The following is a 13945-nucleotide window of genomic DNA, read 5'->3' as shown; positions in this document are numbered from 1 at the left end:
TTTTACTACACAAAGATAATCTGTATAGACAAAATTGAGAGTCTAATCACAATGCTGTTCTGCATGTTCGCCATACTGTGAAAGTAGCTTAGCAATTCACATCTGATCTCATTTCGCTAAGAGTTTGCTCAGTCTCTCTTCAGAGCCATTGAAGGAGTGCATGGCACAAAACAAGAATACCCAGTTCAGGGTATGGGGGAGGTAACTAGTGTTACTGTCCAAAATCATCTCCTATGATGCAAGATCCAGGGTATGCCAGGCAATTCCTACAAAAATTAGAACGCCTAAGGGAGTGACTAACACCACTGTCCCTGTCTATAGCAACTTAAAAAACTAGTTTCAATGGAACACAGTCATGTAGCATTTTTCACCCCTTTTTCATGCATATGTCTAACCTTCAATTTTGACAAATGCCATGTGACAATCAAGTTCAATGTGTAGGGAATAGCAACTCATGGTGCAACATGTCCTGCATAGAAAAACTGGTTGGAACTGTGACCCTACAAGAAAAGAGCTAATCTAAACAAGTTTAAAGTCATTTGCAAACATTTACCTGTCTTCCAACACTGTTGATATCAAACTCCAGAGGCACTCCTCTTGGTGGCTCTCTCTTTTCATCAATCTCCTTTTTTACTGCAAATGGTATCAAAGGGGGACGTCTAATTCTGAACTGTTGGGAACTATGGAAAAAGATTCATGATTAAATTGAACAAAATAAGATCTCTGCCTTTCACATAACTTGCATTTATATAATTACCTTTAAATGTAGAAAAATATCACATGGTGTTCACAAAGGTGTAATTAGAAAGAATGGGTACTGAGCCAAAGGGGATATTAGCAGGACTAAACAATTTTATTTGTTTACAAACAGGTGAGTTTTAAGGAGGCTCTTAAAAGGCAAGGCAAATAGAAAGTCAGAGGGGTAGAGGGAGCAAAATCCGTATCTTATAAACTAAGCACCTGAAGGCACAGCTGCTAATGGAGGGGGAGGGAGACTGCACAAAAGCCAGTCAAAGAACTGGAGAGCAACCACAACATTTGAAATTTTGGGGGGGGGGGGGGGGGGGTAGTGTGAAGTGAAGTGGCGGGTGTGGTGGGATAGTGCGAAGAAAATAGACCATAACACATTATAGCAAACAGGTCAAGCTAAGGTACTCCTGTACACAACTTGACAGATGATTGCAATAAAAAGACAGTCATAAAGCACAAAGCTATTAATGAAAGAAGGAAGTACTTACTCTGTATTTTTGGCAGATGGGTTCTGAATGGACACAGTCAAAATTCCTCCGCTGCTAATGGGAATGCGACCTCTGAAAGAATAAGTACCTAAGTGACTAACAAGCAAATATTAATCATAAAGAATAATATGTCTCCTTAAATCCCAAAATTATTTTGCAGTGTCATACAGAATATCTGCCATTTCTGTCCACAAATGCATCCAGAAATATCGTACTCACGAATTGTAAAATACTAAATCCACATTGAATTTAAGCATCTACTCAAAAAGAAAACCATTCATGTGTCAAAATAACATGAATTGGGCCATGCTCAAATACAATATGGCAGCTTCTTGGTAGAGTTAGCTGCATTACACTTCAAATTGCACAAGTATAGGCAAGACTCTATTGGAAGTACAACTTGTGTTGTTCTAAACATCCCCCCAATTATTCCCTTTCCACACAATAATTAATTTACTTAGCAATCACAGTAGGTTTCACAAATCTTCAAAGTTTAATGACTTACTGGTCAAATGTAGCAGCACCAGAATTGGCTAACCACCTGAAAAATGAAATTAAAAATCAGATTCTCTGTCCTCAAAAAATCACATTTTTAAGACATTGGATATGCTTTTGTGACTCAGAAATCAAAGGGAAACAAAATGAAAATACTGATTCTCATTCATTTCAGGTGCTCTATTACATGCAGCTGAGAACAAGCTCTCCAACCATTTTGCAGGCAAATTTAATCCATTTGCTTTGAAGCACAATGTTACACATTTAAAATACATTTTTAGAAACAGAGGTGGGAACCAAACAATGCCCACATCTCCATTTTGATAGTACAAGTCATTTTGCATTAGAACTGCTACAATTAAAACTACTAAAAGCCTGCAAACCAGGGACCTGATTGGGTTGTTGCAGAGATATTCAAAAGGCCGTATTGAGCCAACTCCTGACAATCTAATACCCATTCAACTTTTTTTGCTTGTTTGTTGATTTTTAATAAATTCATTCGCCGGCTAGGCCAGTATTTATTACCTATCCCTAACTGCCCTTGAGGTGGTGGTGGTGAACTGCCTTCTTGAACTGCTGCAGTCCAGCTGGTGTAGATACATCCAGAATGCTGTTAAAGGAGGGAGTTCCAGGATTTTGACACAGCACCAGCGATGGAATGGCAATATATTTCCAAGTCAGGATAATGAGTGGCTTGGAGGGTGGCAGCATCGGCGGAGAAGAAGAGTTGACGTTTCGAGTCCTCGTGACCCTTCAACAGAACTAGTCTCCTAGTTCTGTTGAAGCGTCACGAGGACTCGAAACGTCAACTCTTTTCTTCTCCGCCGATGCTGCCAGACCTGCTGAGTTTTTCCAGGTAATTCTGTTTTTGTTTTGGATTTCCAGCATCGGCAGTTTTTTGTTTTTATCATAATGGCTTGGAGGGGAACTTCCTGGTGGCGGTGTTCTCACACATCTGCCTTGTACCGCTTGTCCTTCTAGAATATGGTGATTATAGGTTTGGAAGGTACCGTCTCAGGAGGCTTAGCGAGCTCCTGCAGTGTATCTTATAGGTGGCCCACACTGCAGCCACTGTGTGTCGGTGGTGAAGGGGGTGATAGCTTGTGGATCGGGTGTCAATCAAGCAGACTGTTTGTCCTGGATGCTATCAAGCTTCATGGGTGTTGTTGGAGCTACACTCATCCAGGCAAATGGAGAGTATTCCATCACACTTCTGACTTGTGCTTTGTAGATGGTGGACAGGCTTTGGGGATTCAGGCGTTGAGTTACTCATCACAGGATTCTGAGCCTCTGACCTGCTCTTGGAGCCACAGTATTTATATGGCTAGTCCAGTTCAGTTTCTGGTAAACGGTCACCCCCAGGTTGTTGATAGTGGGGAATTCAGCAATGGTAATGCCACTGAATGTCATGGGGTGATGGTTAGATTCTCTCTTGCTGGAAATGGTTATTGCATGGCACTTGTGTGGCATGAATGTTACTTGCCACTTGTCAGCCCAAGCCTGGATATTGTTCAAGGCTTGCTGCAGTTGGACATGGACTACTTCAGTATCTGAGGAGTCGTGAATGGTGCTGAACATTGTGCATCAGTGAACATTCCCACTTCTGACCTTATGATGGAAGGAAGGTCATTCATGAAGCAGCTGTAGCAGATTGGGCCTCAGACACTACCCAGAGGAACTCCTGCAGTGATGTCCTGGAACTAAGATGACTGACCTCCAAGAACCCCCTTCCTTTGTGCTAGTGTCATGAAGAGATGTAAATGTCTATAATGTTATTGGAAATTATTTTTAAATTGGACTAGTAGGGTCTTCGTTCATGTGTGTGTCTGTGCGTGTCCTAATTGGATTAAAGCCAGCTAGGCTGGGTGCTTCGATGTATAGTATTTTGAGATGTTAACTGGGTAAACAGTAAATAAGGATAGAAGGTAAAGAGTACATTTGCATTTGTTGAATAAACCATTCAAAAGAATGGGTGAAATCTTGCACCTCGCTAGAAAGCACCTAGCTAGGAGATGCCAAGCAATGTATTTTTTTTTTGCTTACTAATAAAATTGGTGGAATGAAAGTGTTTGTTAGGAGAGCTAAAATTTAAAAAGTTAGTAATACAATGGAAAATATACATTCAAAGGACAAGCTGGGTATAAACAGAAAGGAGTTTGTGTGTATAAGTCAGAGGCATTTAAGATCAAACCAGCCTGTAAGCCTAGAACTGTGTCTGCAAAGGGACTGAATTGCAAGGGACCTCATTTTGCATCCATAAGGTCAAACGTGCTTTGCCTGGAACAAAGGCAAAAAATGCTGGAAAAAACTCAGCAGGTCTGACAGCATTCTGTGGAAAGAAGAGTTAACGTTTCGAGTCTGTGTGACTTCTTCTAAAGGGATGTAGAAATGTGGTGAAATATATACTGTTTAAGGGGGGGGCGGAACAGTTGAAGCTGGACAGAAGGTCAGCGATAGGTGGAGGCAAAGGAAAGATTGTGAAAGATGTCATAAACAAAAGGTCAAAGGATTATTAATAGTGGTGGTGCTGTCTAAAGGAGATGCTAATGGTGACATTAAGAGTGGAAAGCAGAATGTGATAATGGTAGGACCAGGGTAAGCACTCTGGAAATTGACAGATGGCCCGAGTGGGGATGGGGTCGGGGGGGGGAGGGGACAGTGGTGGGGAAAAAAGATCGAAAAGGTTAAAAGCTGGAGATAAAACAATGAAAAAAAATTGAAATAAATTTAAAATATAATAATAATAAAAATAAGTGGGGGGAAAAAAATCTTTGCAATCTCTCCTTTGCCTCCACCTATCGCTGGCCTTCAAATCGAGCTTCAACTGTTTTGCACCCCCGCCCCAAACAGTATATATTTCACATTTCTTCTACTCTTTGGCTCTGAAGAGTCATACGGACTAGAAACGTAAACTCTGTCTTTCTCTCCACAGATGCTGTCAAATCTGCTGAGTTTTTTTTCCAGCACTTTGTTTTTATTTCAGATTTCCAGCATCCGCAATATTTTGCCTTCATCTTAGCGCTTTGCCTGGTGTCTGTTTAAAGTCTATGGGTTATTGTTGCCTTGGTGAAGATTTACCTGGGAGTGATTAATTTGGGGATTTGTTTTAAAGTTATTATGGTAGTAATTTGTAGACATGTATGTGTGTTTAATTTGTTAAATTAATAAATGTTTAATTTAGTTTTATATAAAAAAAACTCTTGAGGCTTGGTGGTTTTATCCCTCGATTCAGAGCTGCATCTCAAACATAGCAATTGAAAATATAGGTTACGAAAGTTGTTCAAGTTTCCCTCTGGTATTTAAACAACTCAGCCTTTACCAACTGCTGTGTCATAACAGCTAGGTATGACTCCAATCAGCAGAGAGTTCCCACCCCCCCGATTCCCATTGACTCCAGATTCACTAGGGCTCCTTGATACCACACTTGGTCAAATGCTGCCTTGATGTCAAGGGCAGTCACTCATCTCACCTCGGGAGTTCAGCTCTTTTGTCTATGTTTGAACCAAGGCTGTTATGAGGTCAGGAGCTGAGTGGCCCTGGCAAAACCTAGACTGAGCACCAGTGAGCAGGTTACTACTAAGCAAGTGCCACTTGATAATGCCACTGGATGACGACACCTTCAATCATTTTATTGATGATTGAGACCAATGGGGTAACAATTAGCCAGGGTGGATTTGTCCTGCTTTTTGTGTATAGGACATACCTGGGCAATTTTGCACATTGCCAAATGGATGCCAGTATTGTAGCTGTACTGGAACAGCTTAGCTAGGGGCATAGCAAGTTCTGGAGCACAAGTCAGGGCCCATAGCCTCTGCAGTATCAGTGTCTTCAGCTGTTTCTTGATATCACATGGTCTGATTCGAACTGGCTGAAGATTAGCATCTGTAATGCTGAGGACCTCCAGAGGAGGAGGCTGAGATGGCACTTCTGGCTGAAGATTGTTGCAAACACTTCAGCCTTATGTTTTGCACTGAAATGCTGGGCTCCCCCATCATTGAGGATGAGGATATTTGTGGAGCCTCCTCCTCCAATCAGTTTAGTTATCCACCATTCATGGCTAGATGTGGCAGGGCTGCAGAGCTCCAATCTGATCCATTGGTTATGGAAGCACTTAGCTCTACCTATCACTTGCTGCTTATGCTGTTGACATGCAAGTAGTCTTGTGCTGTAACTTCACCAGGTTGACATCTCATTTTTAGGAATACCTGGTGCTACTCCTGGTTACAGAATTGTATCCATCCACAATCTGCTGCTGATGACGGCCCACAACACCTCATGTTTATCCAGTCTTGAGTTGCTAGATCTGTTCACAATCTAACCCACCAAGCACGGCGATAGTGCCACATAACACGATGGAGGATATCCTCAATGTGAAGACAGGACTTCATCTCCACAAGGACTGAGAGTTGGTCACTTCTACCAATGCTGTCATGGACAGTTGCATCCACAGCCTGCAGGTTGGTGAGGATGAAGTATGTTTTTCTCTCTTGTTGATTCCTTCACCACCTGCCCAGACCCAATCTAGCAGCTATGCCCTTTAGGACTCTGCCAGCTTGGCCTGTAGTGGTGCTACCGAGCCACTCCTGGTGATGGACATTGACCTCCCCCACCCAGAGTACATTCTGCACTCTTGCCACCCTCAGTGCTTCCTCCAAGTGGTGTTCAATATAGAGGAGTGCTGATTCATCAGCTGAGGGATAATCAGCAGGAGGTTTCCTTGCCCATGTTTGACCTGATGCCATGAGACATCATGGGGTCCAGCCGGAGTCAATGTTGAGGACTCCCAGTGCAACTCTTTCCTGACTCTATACCACCGTGCCGCCATTTCTGCTGGGTCAGTCCTGCCAGTGATAGTCAGGGACGGTGGTGATGTCTGAGACACTATCTGGAAGGTATGATTCCATGAATATGGCTATATCAGGCTGTTGCTTAACTAGTCAGACAGCTCTCCCAATTTTGGCACTAGCCCCCAGTTATTAGTAAGGTGGACTTTGCAGAGTCAGCAGGGCTGAGTTTGCCATTGTTGTTTCTGGTACCTAGGAAGATGCTGAATGGTCTGTCCAGTTTCATTCCTTTTAGGCTTTTTAGTGGTTTGACACAACTGAGTGGCTTGCTAGGCCACTTCAGAGGGCATTTAAGTCAGCCACATTGCTGTGGGTCTGAAGTCACAGGCAGGCCTGACCAGGTAGGTTGGCAGATTTCCTTCCCTAAAGGACATTCGTGAACAAGATGGGTTTTTATGACAATCGACAATGATTTCTTGGTCATCATTAGACTTTTAATTCCAGATTTTTGTTTGGATTGTGTAAATTCGGAGCTTTTGAAAAAAAGCACTTCTTAGCACTGTTGACTCACCGGGGGATAAATTCTAAAAATCAGAACAGATCTGTTAGTATCAGGAGCCATATAATTTGAACTTTATACCTATATTGGGTTACGTACGAACTAGGAGCAGAGTAGGTCTTCAAGCTTGTTCCACTATTCAATGAGATCACGGCTGATCTAATTGTAACCTCCCACCTACCCAATAACTTTTCACACCCTTGTTAATCAAGAATCTAACTCTGCCTTAGAAATATTCAAAAAGACCCTGCTTCCGCTGCCTTTTGAGGAACAGTCACAAAGGCTCATGACCCTCAAAAAAAAATTTGCCTCATCTCCATCCTCTCTATCATCCACCCCGTCAGGACCCTTCATGATCGTAAAGGTTTTGATCAAGTCACCTCTTACTCTTCTAAACTCCAGTGGATACAAGCCTAACCTGGCCAACCTTTCCAAAGACAACCCATCCATCCTTGGTATTAGCCTAGCAAAACTTTTCTGAGTGGCTTCTAACGCATTTACATCTTTCCTTAAATAAGGAGACCAATATTGTACACAGTACTCCAGATATGATCTCACCAGTGCCCTGTACAACTGTGGCATACTTGTGTATTCATTTCTCCTCACAATAAATGATAACATTCTATTAGCTTTCCTAAATACTTGCTGTACCTGCATACTAGCTTTTGAGGTTCATGCACAGGGACAGCCAGATCCCTTTGAATCCAGAGCGCTGCAATCTCACTATTTAGATAATATGTTTCTTTTTTATTCTTCTGGCCAAAATGGACAATTTCACGTTTGCCCGCATTATACTCCACTTGCCAGGTCTTTGCCCACTCACTTAACCTGTGTCACTTTGTAGCCTCATGTCCTCTTCACAACTTACTTTCCTGCCTATCTTTGTGTTGTCAGCAAACTTAGCAACCATACAATCTGTTCCTTCATCCAAGTCATTTATATAAGTTGTAAGAAATTGAGGCCTGAGCATTGATCCCTGTGGCATATCACTCATTACATCCAGCCAACCAGAAAGAAGACCCATTTATGGCTACCCTCTGTTGCCTGTTAGCTAGCCAATCTTCTTTCCATGCTAATATGTTACCCCCTACACCATGAGCTTTTATTTTCCGCAATAACTTTTGATGTGGCACCTTATTAAATGTCTTCTGGAAATCTAAGTACAGGACGTCCGCCGGTTCCCCTTTATCCACAGCGCATGTGACTCCTTCAAAGAACTGCAATAAATTGGTTAAACATGATTTCCCTTTCACGAAACCATTTTGACTCTGCCTAATTGCCTTAAACTTTTCTAAGTGCCCTGCTATAACATCTTTAACAATAGTTTCTAACATTTTCCCTTTGACAGATGTTAAGCTAACTGGTCTGTAATTTCCTGTTTTCTGTCTTCCTTTTTGAATAAAGGAGTAACATTTGCTATTTTCCAATCTCATGGAGTCTTCCCCAAATCTAGTGAATTTTGGAAAATTAGAACCGAAGCATCAATTATCTCACTAGCCACTTCTTTCAAGACCCTAGGATGAAGTCCATCAGGACCCGGGGATTTGTCAGCCCCGTAGCTCCAACAATTTGCTCAATACCACTTGGTGATCTTAATTTTCCTGAGTTCCTCCCTCCTTTCCATTTCCTGATTTACACCTATTTCCGGGATGTTACTTGTATCCTCTATAGTGAAAACTGATGTAAAGTACCTTTCAATTCATCTGCCATCTCCTTACTTTCCATTTTTAATTCCCCATACTCACTTTTTATATGACCAATGCTCGCTTTGTTAACTCTTCTTGCAAACACCTATCTGTCTTTATATATCCAGTTAGCTTTCTCTCATACTCTATTTTTTTCCTCCTTATTAATCCTGTCATTCTTTGCTGTTCTTAATATTCTCCCCAATCTCTGACCTGCCACCCATCTTTGCGCAATTATATGCTTTTTCTTTAAGTTTTATACTGTCTTTAACTTTTTTTAGTTAACCATGGATCGTGGGTTCTCCCCTTGGAAGTTTTCTTTCTCATTGGAATGTATCTATTCTGTGTATTCTGAAATGCCCCTTTAAAAATCTGCCACTGCATCTCCAAGGATGCCTATCTGCCAGTTCACTCTAGCTAGCTCTGCTTTTATGCTCTCATAATTGTCCTAATTTAAGTTTAAATTAATAGTCTTGGACCCACTCTTCTCTTCCTCAAACTGAATGTAAAATTCAATCGTATTAGGGTCCCTTCACTATAAGGTTATCAATTAATCCCATCTCATTGCACACTACCAGGTCTAGTATAGCCTGTTCTCTGGGTGGCTTCAGACGTACTGTTCCAAGAAACTATCCCAAAAACATTCTATGAGCCCCTCATCTAGGCTACCTTTGCACATCTGATTTTTCTGGTCTATCTGTAGATTAAAATTCCCCATGATTATCACTGTACTTTCTGACAAGCTCCCATTATTCCTTCTTTTACACTCTGCCCTATCATATAGTTACAAATAGGGGGCCTGTACAACGCTCCCACAAATGATTTTTTGCTTTTATTGTTTCTCAGCTCAACCCAGACTGCTTCTACATTCTGGCTTCCTGAAATTAGGTCATCCCTCTCTTATGTGCCAATACCATCATTTATTAACAGAGCAACCCCTCCACCTTTTCCTAGCTTCCTGTCCTTCCTAAATGTCACATATCCTTAGACATTCAGGTCCCCATCTATGTCATCCTGCAGCCATGTCTCTGTAATGGCATCAGATCATATTTATTTCTATTTGCACTATCAATTCATCTGCTTAGTTTCAGAGGCATACGTGCATTTAGATACAGAGTCTTCAATTTTGTCCTTTAATGATTCTTGCAATGTCTGGCCCTCATTGCTGATTTACTCTGATTTGTACTCTGTCCCTTCCTGTCACGGTTTGTTTATGATTTCCTATATTAGTACCTTTGTCTCTTGCCTAGTCTCTACTCTTTGGTTTACCACACCTTCCCAAATTTGATCCTTTGCTCCCAGTATTTAGTTTAGAGCCCTCTCCACTTCCCTAGTTATGCAGCTCACTAGAATATCAGTCCCAGCATGGTTCAGGTGTGGATCTTCCCAACAGTACTGCCCCCTCTTTCCCCCAGTACTGGTACCAGTGCCTCACAAACTAGAGCTCACTTCTCCCACACCAGTCTGAGCCACACATTCACTTCTCTAATCTTATTTGTCCTATATCAATTCAGAAAACAAATGCATGGTAGCAGTTTAAATAAATCAAGTACAATCTTGTGATTTAAGAATGTCGGATTCTTTTCAGCACCAGACTTAATGGATTTAACCCTGTAACTTGAACACATTAAAATTACTTCTCACAATTAGATATAAACAGTTCTTTCAAAAGTTTATTCATTGTTTAAACTTACGGTTGTGTCCTTTTCTTAGTAGCTCCTCCTTTCACCCCTTGTTCAGTTTGCATATGCACCTGTGTTTAATAGCACATTTCAGACACATTACTGATTTCAGATATAAACAAGGCCAACAATATCATTGTTTAGTCCTATTTCCCTTTTCAAAATAAAAAACAATCTTTTGCTAACAGTGGTCAAAAAGAGGGAATCTAGATCCACAGATTGCAAGCAAAAAAAAAAATAAATCAACATTTGTGGAAAACTTCCGACTTTTTTGATAGGATCCATAGTATTCAAATCCCATCACATAAGGCTGTGAAATTGAACTTACTGAACGCAACCAAAGATAAAGACCATGAAAGCTGCCAAATTGTTGTACAAACCCAACTGTTTTACCAATATTCTTCAGAAAAGGGTATCTGTGAATCCCCACCTGGTCTATATCTATTAGTCGATATTACATGTTTTGCTCTTACTGTCCTCTGAAAGTGCCTAGCAAGTCACTCATTTGTATAACGGATCCATCACCACCATTCAGACAAGTAGGAATGAGTAATAAATGCGGACTGACCATCATCACCTGCTTTTGTACGAAGCATATGGAAGCTTCAGGCATTTACTAAACAAAATTGAAGAAAACACGACCAGATCTCAGATCGAGCAAAAAAAATGTTCAAGATGAGACTCAACAAAAAGAAAAAAGATGTCATTAACAAGGTAGAAGGGCATCACAATTGGTCCAGTATCCCCTTAAATAAGGGGGAGGAAATTATACATGGTTCACACTCCTTATTGCTGTTCAACACTCCACCCAAAAATGGAAGTGAGTTTATTTGACCTTGAGGTATTTTATTTAACTGTTGGCACTAAATTCAGGTTCCTACCAGCAGAACGACTACTTGGGCAAAAAATATCAAAGGATACCCAATGTGTTTGGAATTGTATTCCAGCACAAATCAAGGCCATCAGCAAAGGAGTCAAAAGGTTTGGGAGATGAGATGGCGGGTGGGGGGACGGAAAACACCAACTTAGAGAAATCCGAATGTCACAGTAAGTAAACAGACATACAAAAAGATACTCAAATCAATAAAGAAAGGCTTTCAAAATGTGGACTGAGGGATTTCATTTTGGAGTTTGCCACTTTTTTCTCAAAACTGATTTGCATTAGCATTCAACTTCAAACTATTTATGACGCAGCATAAAATCATCCTGACTTAGAAATATATCAGTCGCTGGGTCAAATTCTGGAACTCCCTTCCTAATAGCACTGTGGGTGTACCCACACCACATGGACTGTCGCAGTTCAAGGCAGCAGCTCACCACCACCTTCTCAAGGGCAACTAGGGATGGGCAATAAAGGCTGGCCCAGCCAGCAAAGCCCACATTTCATGAATGAAAAATACATTGGTTCCTTTGCTGTTGAGGAAGCTGTCTACAGAGGGCAAAGAAGAAATCAAATTTTTGGGGGAATTTTCTTTGATGAGGAAGCATAAGCAGTGTAGAGTGTAGATCATCTAAAGAAAGACTAAAGTTCTAAAGTTGATGGGGCAAAAACCCTTTCTCATTCTTTATGCTTTTGCACTTATGTCCATTTGCATTTATGTCCATGAAGACTCTCACTGCTTAAAGTGAACTGCCACAGTTATTGCCTCTGTAATCAATGTCTACTCATAGATATCACATATTAATGAAAATAATAGAATTTTCTGAACTAGAGACATTGAGCTATTTCTTTCAAGCGAATTCTTCCATACCTTTAGGCCTCTTTTGAAAAGAAATGTTGCCTGTCGCACTTCTTTGTTTTGCTGCATCTTTGCTGGAGTCCTGAAGGAATTATTTTGCACTGGATTCCTGAAAATCACATGACACAGAGGATTAAGACTACAAGGACATTTTCTTATAAAATGACAAATCTAACATAATTCCAGAAATGTTTGCTTCAGCCTTGTTGAAACATAATTACTTAGGTAGTTTTGGTCAGTTATCTGAATCATCTTCAGCTGCAGGAACATTTGTGGTCCTAACTTGGTAGAATTACTTTATCCTTTATGGTCCATTATCAAAGAGTGTCTGGCAAATTCATTTGCCATTTCCTCTCAGCACCTCAAATATAGCACCGTCAACCATCTCCTCACCTCCTCTTTAGCTGCATCGAATGCATCAGAGTTGGCATGTATCTCCACTGTCCTTCATTCTGCCTCATTACTGGTGTGCTGCTCTGGAGCGGAGCCCTTGACCTCTGTCCAGCCTGCTGAAATCATTTAGAAGAAATCAACACCAAATACAGACAGCCTAGAGGAGAGGATGGGGAGCAGGAAGGGAGGAGAGAGATGCAATCAGATTTCTTATGATCAAACCTCACACCAAAATGTACCAATTTACCTAAGTGTGTCTCGAAAGCCGTATTTCCTTTATATTTTGATTGGTTTAGTTTCAACTTTCTTGTATTTATCAGTTCAACATCTTTACTTTATCCTTTATTAACTCTGTGTCTTTTAACTTTAAACATTCTGAATTTTCTTCTTGCATTGTTAGCTTGCAGCTATTCCTTACACCATGTTTCACTTTTATTTACTTTTTTTTTAAACCTCAATTTAATTTAATACTACAAATTACTACCTGGAACAGTGATGTAGTGATTATGCCATTAGACTATTAATCCCAAGACTGTTGGATTGCTATAAAAATGCAACTGGTTCACTAATTGGCTGTAAAACATTTTTAGGCTGTGAAAGGTTCTATAAGTTCTTTCTTTCTAATGTCCTTTAGGGATGGAAACCTGCCATCCTTTTGCATTGTGGCCTATATGTGACTCCAGTCTCTCAACAATGTGGTTGATTTAACTATTCTCAGCAAGCCCCTGAGATGAAGAAGCTTAATCACATTCTCAGGACAACTAAGGATGAGCAATAAATATCAGCAAATAAAAACAGCACCCACATCCTAAGAATTAAGTAATAACTCCTTCAGAAATTAAATGGAGCCAGTACAAGTAATTCTTAGTTCCAACGTCAACACCATCAACTGGCAGTAAACTACAACACAATGCAAAAATACTAAATATTTCACAATTGCGATAAGTGCCCCTAAATTAAGGACATGGGAGGGGGGTGTGGGGAGAGAGAGGAGGAATCAGCTTGGGTTCCCGCTCCTAATCAATGTTCAACAACCTTGGCTGGGAAGTGTGGACTGCAGCAGATGGCCAAGAATGGATGATTTTGACTGGGATGTCTCTTGCAGTCATATAGTCTGCTGATACCATCTGAACGAGTACCAGGTATTTGTGTAGCTGTATCCCAATAGGAAGCCAACTACTTCAGGAGACAAGAGGAGAAAACAGGTATTATACTGGACACCTAAGATCAACATTTTGGCATCTCTAAAAGCTCCATCACTAAATGGCCCAGAACTTCCGATCTCCAAGGGGTCATACCACAGAGGTACATACCCCAGAAATGCACTGAGGAAACCCCCTCAAAAATGTTTAAACTTCCAATGTGCAACC

At 40.9% G+C, this 13945-nt stretch overlaps 1 protein-coding gene across 2 annotated transcripts in view; it reads right to left on the bottom strand.

Annotated features, from left to right (window-relative positions):
* The window catches only part of LOC121275413 (UAP56-interacting factor-like), a 35262-nt gene that overhangs the window by 4604 nt on the left and 16713 nt on the right, over window positions 1-13945 (bottom strand). Inside the window, exons 4-9 of one of the 2 annotated variants that reach the window (XM_041182988.1) lie at window positions 12576-12691; window positions 12195-12291; window positions 10456-10514; window positions 1744-1779; window positions 1239-1310; window positions 554-680 (exon numbers count right to left, since the gene is read on the bottom strand). In XM_041182988.1, coding sequence (XP_041038922.1) covers window positions 554-680; window positions 1239-1310; window positions 1744-1779; window positions 10456-10514; window positions 12195-12291; window positions 12576-12691 — 507 coding nt within the window. The remainder of the gene's footprint in view (window positions 1-553; window positions 681-1238; window positions 1311-1743; window positions 1780-10455; window positions 10515-12194; window positions 12292-12575; window positions 12692-13945) is intronic. The other variant, XM_041182989.1, reaches the window with a different exon arrangement.

This window comes from Carcharodon carcharias, chromosome 2 (genome assembly GCF_017639515.1).
Source record: "Carcharodon carcharias isolate sCarCar2 chromosome 2, sCarCar2.pri, whole genome shotgun sequence".
NCBI lineage: Eukaryota > Metazoa > Chordata > Chondrichthyes > Lamniformes > Lamnidae > Carcharodon > Carcharodon carcharias.
Note: the sequence above shows the minus strand (reverse complement) of the source record. Positions and strands in the feature narration are given on the sequence as shown.